Source organism: Urocitellus parryii, chromosome X, assembly GCF_045843805.1.
Source record: "Urocitellus parryii isolate mUroPar1 chromosome X, mUroPar1.hap1, whole genome shotgun sequence".
NCBI classification, from domain to species: Eukaryota; Metazoa; Chordata; class Mammalia; order Rodentia; family Sciuridae; genus Urocitellus; species Urocitellus parryii.
This window is the reverse complement of record NC_135547.1, coordinates 33,900,763-33,908,476: the sequence shown is the minus strand read 5'-3', so window position 1 is coordinate 33,908,476 and position 7,714 is coordinate 33,900,763. Positions and strand designations below refer to the sequence as shown.

Genomic DNA, 7,714 nt, shown 5'->3' with positions numbered 1-7,714 from the left:
TTGATATCACGGTGATACTAGCCTCATAGAATGAGTTTGGAAAGGTTCCTTCATTTTCTATTTCTTATGGAATAATTTGAGCAGCATTGGTGTTAATTTTTCTTTGAAAATCTTATAGAACTTGGCTGAGAATCTATCTGGTCCTGGGCTTATCTTGGTTGGTAGGCTTTTGATGTCATCTTTTATTTCATTGCTTCAGATCGGTCAGTCTAAATTATGTTTATCCTCCTGATTCAGTTTGGGTAGATCATATTCCATAGAAATTTGTTGGTGTCTTTGAGATTTTCTATTTTATTGGAGTATAAATTTTCAAAATAGTTTCTAATTATCTTCTGTATTTCAGCAGTGTCCATCATATTTCCTTTTTCCTTATAAGTTTTAGTAGTTTGAGATTCTCTCTCTGTCTCTTCATTAGTGTGGCTAAGAGTTTATCAATTTTATTTATTTTTCAAAGAACCAACTTTTTGTTTTCAATTTTTTGAATTGTTTCTTTTGTTTCAAGTTCCTTGATACCAGCTTTGATTTTAATTATTTCCTGTCCTCTACTGCTTTTGGTGTTGATTTGTTCTTTTTCTAGGGCTTTGAGATATAATGTTAGGTCATTTATTTGTTGACTTTTTCAATGTTTTAACATATGAGCTCAATGCAATGAACTTTCCTCTTAGCACTGCCTTCATAGGGTCCCAGAGATTTTGATATGTTGTATTGGTGTTTTCATTTACCTCCAGGTATTTTTTCTATTTCCTCTTTGATTTCTTCTGCTATCCATTCATCATTCAATAACATGCTATTTAGTTTCTAGGTGTTGGAGCAGCTTTTATCTTGTATATTATCATTGATTTCTAGCTTCATTCAATTATGATAGAATGCAGGGTTTTATTTCATTTTTTTGTACTTGCTAAGAGTTGCTTTGTGCCATAATATATGGGTTATTTTACAGTAGGATCCATGTGCTGATGAGAAGAAAGTGTATTTGTTTGATGATGGATGAAATACTCTCTATATATGTCTGTTAAGTCTAAGTCATTGATTGTATTATTTAGTTCCATAGTTTCTTTTTTGTTTGGAAGATCTATCAAGTGGTGAGAGAAGTGTGTTAAAGTCACCCAGTATTATTGTGTTGTGGTCTATTTGATTCTTGAAATCAATAAGGGTTGGTTTGATGTATGTAAATGCTCCATTGTTTGGGGCATAGACATTTATGATTGTTATGTCTTGTTGATGTATGATTCTCTTAAGCAGTGTGAAATGTCCTTCTTTATCCCTTCTGACTAGCTTTGGCATGAAGTCCACTTTATCTGGTATGCAGATAGAAACCCCTGCTGGTTTATGCAGTCCATGTGAGTGATCCGTTTTCCCCCCAAACTTTCACCTCAGTTTGTGGATGCATTTTCTTTTGAGGTGCATCTCTCAAAGACAGCATATTGTTGGGTCTTTTTGTTTAATCTAATCTGCCAGTCTTTGTCTTTTTATTGATGAGTTTAGGCCATTAACATTCTGGGTTATTATTGAGATATGATTTGTATTCCCAGTTATTTTGGTTTATTATTGCATTTTTTTAAAAAAATACCTTTTACTTTATTGATTTGTATGTGATGCTGAGAATCGAACCCAGGGCCCCGCACATTCTGGGCAAGTGCTCTACCACTGAGCCACAACCCCAGCCCTATTTTTGGATTTTAACTTGACTTAGTTTCTCCTTTGATTTTCCTTTCCTTTAGTATAGCCCATTTGCTGGTTTTCATTGTGTTTTTTTATTTTATTTCCTCCCTCATGGAATATTTTGCTGAATATGTTCTGTAGTGCAGGGTTTCTAACTGTGAATTCCTTTAACTTTTGTTTATCATGGAAGGTTTTTATTTCATCTTCAAATCTGAAGTTCAATTTTGCTGAATATAGAATTCTTGGCTGGCATCCATTTTCTTTCAGAGCTTGGTAAATATTACACCAGGACTTTCTAGCTTTGAGGGTCTGGGTTGAGAAATCAGCTCAGATCCTCTGATATGTAATCTGATTTTTTTCTCTAAGCCTTTAAAATTCTATCCTTATTCTGTATGTTAGGTATTTTCATTATAATGTGACATGGTGTGGGTCTGTTGCAATTTTGTACATTTGAGGTCCTGTAAGCCTCTTATATTTGATTTTTCATTTTGTTCTTTAGGTTTGGGAAATTTTCTGATATTATATCATTGAAAAGATTTTGCATTCCTTTGGTTTATATCTCCATGCCTTCTTCTATCCTGATAAATCTTAAATTTGGTCTTTTCATGTTACCCTTCATTTCTTGGAAGTTCTGTTCATGGTTTCTTACCATCTTCTCTGTGTGACCAACTTCATTTTCAAGATTATGCATTTTGTCTTCATTGCCTGAGGTTTTGTCTTCCAAGTGGCATAGTCTGTTGGTGATGCTTTACATTGCATTTTATTTGGTTTATTGATTCCTAAATTTCAAGGATTTCTGTTTGATTTCTTTTCAGAATCTCTATTAAAGTGATTTTTTAATCTCCTGAAATTAGTCTTGTGATTGTCAAGCAGAAGTGTCTTCATTTTGTTTAGTAACTCCATTTTGTAAAAGAACCATGCCAAATAGAAAGGTCACTACTGGGGCAAGTTGTTCTTTTCCTTTTGCTATAGAAACCCTTAAGAACATGGAACTACCCAACAGGGCTTTGTTTCTGTAACTATCAGAATGGGGCTGTGTTTCTGTAACTGGGGTGAGTGAGCTAATTGTGATTGATTAAGATTCCCGCCACCTGACTACACTCTCCCACTGCTGTAACTTGGCTTGCTTGCATTGGCTGGACCCCCAAATGCCCCTTTTGTGGTTTTCAGGCTTAAAAGGAGCACCCTTGCAATTGTTCTGGGCTGATCCAGAACAGACTTTATGTTCCCAATAAGTCGCCACCAGTGTGCTTCCATAAAGACTTGATTGATAATACGTGAGTGGTCTGGAAGTCAATTTATGAAACCCCAGGACGTTGCTTTAACTATAACAGTCTCTGATTTCAGTCCTTACATCATCCTTTATGTCATGAATTGGCTGAACTAGTTACATTATAAACTCCTCTAGATTTCTTCTACTGTGTTGTCAGTGGGTTCTATTATTGAAGTGTCTTGGTTTGTTTGGGGCGCTTTGTTTCTTTGTTTTTTCTTGTCATGTATGCCCATCTCCCACATCTAGCACTATGTTTCTGAGGCAGTACAGATTCTACCTTGTAGGCACATACTGTACCTGAATGTTTCTGGGAACCTCACCTTTGACGGGGTGACAAATAATAACAACATCCAGTACAAACAACATACAGCTGTAAACCAAATAGCTCCTATAAGAGCTTTTACTGTTTTGTTGCAAATAAACAGAAATGATGTGTTCAATTTTTGTCTACAATATAAACAGTTTGCAAAATGGTTTACGATTTCAAGTGGTGGACAATGAAAGAACAGAAAAGGTGTAGGATGACATATTTATGAAGAAGAGGGAGAGGATATAGAAGTAAAATATTGTAGGAAGAGAAAAAGAGGAATTAATGGAATTTGGCTGTTAGCAGAAGAAAGGAGAGAGAGAGAATTCAAGGAAACAGAAAAGTGAGAGGAAAATATATATAAAGTAAAATTTTTTAAAAATTAAAAAAAGTAAACAACAAAACTGTAATATACTATTCAGACATCCCATTCCTCAATAAACTGACACATGAAAAACACTTTGTTTCAAAAATGGTTGAAATGTGTGTTAAAAATAATAAAAAAGGATCTCAATGAAATATTAAAAAATTGTTTCCATTGAACTTCAAAAGTTTCTCCCCTTCCCTTCTCAGCAGGTAGGTGGGATTGTCTAGTGTATGACGCTTGCTCCACCCTCAGGATGGGTGGGTTTTCTAGGTATGCTCTGGTCTCTTTGCTGGGTGACAATTGGTCTGGAGATTATAAGGCATGTGCCACTAGGACCCAGTAATTACCATTCCACACTGGAAGACCGCACCCCATGAATCTCCTTTGGGTTCCACTCCTTTGGTGTAGGAGTCTATTCTTGGCCCCTTATGTTGCCTGAGGACCCCATGATTTCTGGTGTCTGACTTAGTCTCCAAAGTCAATCTCTTTCATCCCAGCCCTTTTGTTTTCCTGGGCAGGTCCTTTTCTCCCAGCTCATCCTGAGGCCTGGGCACCAGGACCTGCACACCTGTCTCACAGCTGTGTGCTGGATCTGGAGGGTCTGGCAGCCCAAAGGAATGTGGAGCCCGGCCATGTCTGGGGCTCAGCTGTTCTGTGTCACAGGTTCTGAGACCCATGGGTTGGCCACGAAGCTCAGTGCCATGGGCTGAGTTGGGGGCTTGAGAAGGTATGGGAGACTGGGGACTGGGAGCCTGAGGGCCCTATTGTGTTTTGGACTGATGCCAGACATGGCAGGTCCAGGGGACCAGTGGATGCCAAAGTGGGGAAGGAATCAGAGCCTCGCTTCTGTCGCGACCTGGTCAGTGTTGGCCCGAGTGTGTTTCGGGAACCTGGTGGGCACGGGACCCACTGGTTGGGCGAGCTGAGAACCAAATGCCCTCCCACCCTCTTCCAAGCATCTGACCCACTGTAGCCAGTCCCTTCAGTCTGTGCCAGCCTCAGGACTCACAGAGCTGAGGAGAGCCAGGCTCTCTCCAGGCTCTCTAACCTGTGCTCCCCTGGGTGAAATGCTCCCAGTTTCTGACTTTTCACAGGATTGTGAGGCTCAGACAGGCCCACGTAGACCTAGCTGCAAACTTATGGATCTGGGTTTTCTGATTCTTTAAGATCTGCCACGCTACAGTCCTCAAATTGCTCCTGGATCGCAAAGGATTGATCAACTCTGATGAAGAGTTTTATTTTTTATTTTTTTTTAAGAGGGAGGGAGAGAGAGAGAGAGAGAGAGAGAGAGAGAGAGAGAGAGAGAGAGAGAGAATTTTTTAATATTTATTTTTTAGTTTTCGGCGGACATAACATCTTTATTTTATTTTTATGTGGTGCTGAGGATTGAACCCAGCGCGATGCACATGCCAGGCGAGCGCGCTACCGCTTGAGCCACATCCCCAGCCCAAGGTTTTTTTAAAATATTCAATTAATGCATCAAGCAGTCTGGGGTTCATCCAGGGCAGACTGTCCCTCCCTGTCTCAGGAGTTTTCACTCTGAGCCTCTGGGAGACATGTTACAGTTCTGCTGTTTGAGTTCTGGGTAGCTGAGCTAAGCGAAATGCTGGCTCACACTAATCCTCCATCTTTCCCCTCAAAAAACCCAAACTCTTTATAAGGTCCTTGCTTAGCATCTGGGTGGCTATCTTAAGTAGCAGCCGCCATTTTAAGGAAAAATTTTCGCTTTCCTGCCCAAGGGCGTATCCAAGAAAGGCTGAGGACTCCCTCATACCAAACCAGCCCTTAACCACTGCATTAGGACCTGCCTGCAACTCAAGCCTGTTTTGCCTCTCTCTCCTATAGAGAGATGGCTTTTATTTGTCGCCTCTGACAAATAAACTCTGTGGTATCTCTAGCTGGTCTCCATCTTTCATTTCTCACGTAACCGGCTCTCCTTCATCCCTTTCCCTTCACACTTAACCAGGCTCTGACCCTGTGGGCCAGCAGCAGCTGTGTAGAGCACGTGGGCCTCAGGAAACAGCACTTGGCCTTGGCCAACTGTGGCCAGACCTTTGGGAAGCCTGCCCTTGGGAGAGGTAGGGTGTTATGGTGTGGAGGTGAGGTGTCCCCCAAACCTCAGGAGAGAGAACACAAGAAGGTTGGAAGAGAAATGATTGGGTTATAGCCTTAACCTAGTCAGTGAATTAATCCCTGGTGGAATTAACTGAGTGGGAACTGGAGGCAGGTGGAGCGCGGCTGGAGGAGGCGGGAACTGGGGCGTGGCCTCGGGGTATGTATTTGTATGTGGCAAGTGCAGACCTGGCTCTGGCTTCTGGTTATCGCGAGAGCTGCTTCCCTCCACCACGTTCTTCCACCATGATGTTCCTCCTCATCTGAAGCCCCCAGGAATACAGCCAGCCTTCTACTGACAAGACTTCCCAAACCGTGAGCCCCCAAACTTTCCTCCTCTAAAAATTTTTCTTGTTGGGCCTGTTGGGAAAAGTATAAACGGCAGCCGTACCCCAGAGAAAAAAACCCCAACATGGCGCCTAAGGACCTCTTCTTCCTACCTTCCTCTTTTCTGCAGTGGCGTGAAAATTTCTCGCCCTTGTGAACTCTCCCACCGGCGCCAATTTCACATCTCGCTGGCGGGGAACCTTAGCCCCAATAAGAACTAATTCCTGGGCTCCGGAGCTGATATCTGGAAGAACTTGCCAATAAACGGGTGGCCTGCCATTTATCTAAGCCCTACCATCTCCCCCTTAGTTCTATATAAGCACACAGCTTTTTGCAATAAAATTGGAATTCTCTGGGCGAAGTGTCTTTGCGTGGGGAATTCTTTCAGGGCCTAATTGCAACAGGAAAAAACCTGACTATAACACAGGGGTCTCTCCTTGGTTCTAGGGACCAGCGGGCTGCTTGGCATTCCCAGGCTCTGAGTTGCATAAAGCTGTTTTCATCCCTGACTGGGATTAGCTGCTTTCCATTGTGCTTTGGCTGAAGCCTGTGGGTGGAAGTACAGGATGGCGATGGATCTGCGTTGGTCACGTCTGCGGGTGGCTGTCGTGTGCTCCAATAACCTGAACCGGAGCATGGTGGCGCACCGCCTCCTCAGCAAACAAGGATTCAATGTCCGGTCCTTTGGAACAGGAGCTCACGTGAGGCTTCCAGGACCAGCACCTGGCAAGCAAAATGTTTATGATTTCAGAACCACATATGATGAGATGTTCCACGATCTTCTTAGGAAGGATGAAAACTTCTATGCACAGAATGGCATTTTACGTATGTTAGACAGAAATAGGAGAATCAAGCTCCGGCCAGAAAGGTTCCAGGACTGTGAAGATGAGTTTGATTTGATCTTCACATGTAAAGAGCTAGTCTACGACCAGGTGGTGGAAGTTCTTAATTCCAGAGAACAGGTAACCTGCCGGCCAGTGCACGTGATCAACGTGGACATCGTGGACAACCATAGAGAGGCCACCCGGGGAGGGCTCATTATCTGGGAGATCTGCATGTGTATCCTGCACTTGAGTGACATGGAGAATGACATCGATGGCATGCTGCAAAATTTTGAGAAGAAGACTGGAAAGGCTTTCCTGCACACTGTCTGCTTTTACTGAAGATGGCCGCCTCACGCCGTCCAAAGCCACCTTCTTGAACTTTCTTTCTTTGAGGGGAGTACTGGGGATTGAACTTGGGGGCACTTGACTAATGAACCACATCCCCAGCCCTATTTTGTATTTTATTTGGAGACAGGCTCTCATTGAGTTGCTTAGCAGCCTGCTTTTGCTGAGGCTGGCTTTGACCTCAGGATCCTCCTGCCCCAGCCTCCTGAGCTGCTCTTTTGTTAATATTTTTTTTCCTTCCTGGTATCTTTTTCTTTTAGATACTTGGCCAGTGGACTGTGATATTTTGCAAACATATATGGAAAGAGAAGATGCACATACGAACCAGATTAAAACCATTTGTTTTTTTTTCTGTTTCCTTTTTATTTATGAAGAAGATATAGATTATAAAGGGGTTTTTCTTTAACCCAAAAAGAAAGAAGGGTATGATACATCCCCTTAACATATGTGTGTCTTTATGCCTGTTTTTCCTTTTTTGCTCCTCCTAAGTTCCTGCA

At 42.1% G+C, this 7,714-nt stretch overlaps 1 protein-coding gene across 1 annotated transcript; it reads left to right on the top strand.

Annotated features, from left to right (window-relative positions):
- Positions 1 to 4,542: 4,542 nt before the first annotated feature.
- On the top strand, positions 4,543 to 7,211 carry LOC144250843 (RNA polymerase II subunit A C-terminal domain phosphatase SSU72-like). The gene is made up of 2 exons (XM_077794022.1): positions 4,543 to 4,556; positions 6,641 to 7,211. Exons 1-2 carry the CDS (start codon positions 4,543 to 4,545, stop codon positions 7,209 to 7,211), a joined length of 585 nt encoding a protein of 194 aa, XP_077650148.1.
- The last annotated feature ends 503 nt before the right edge of the window (positions 7,212 to 7,714 follow it).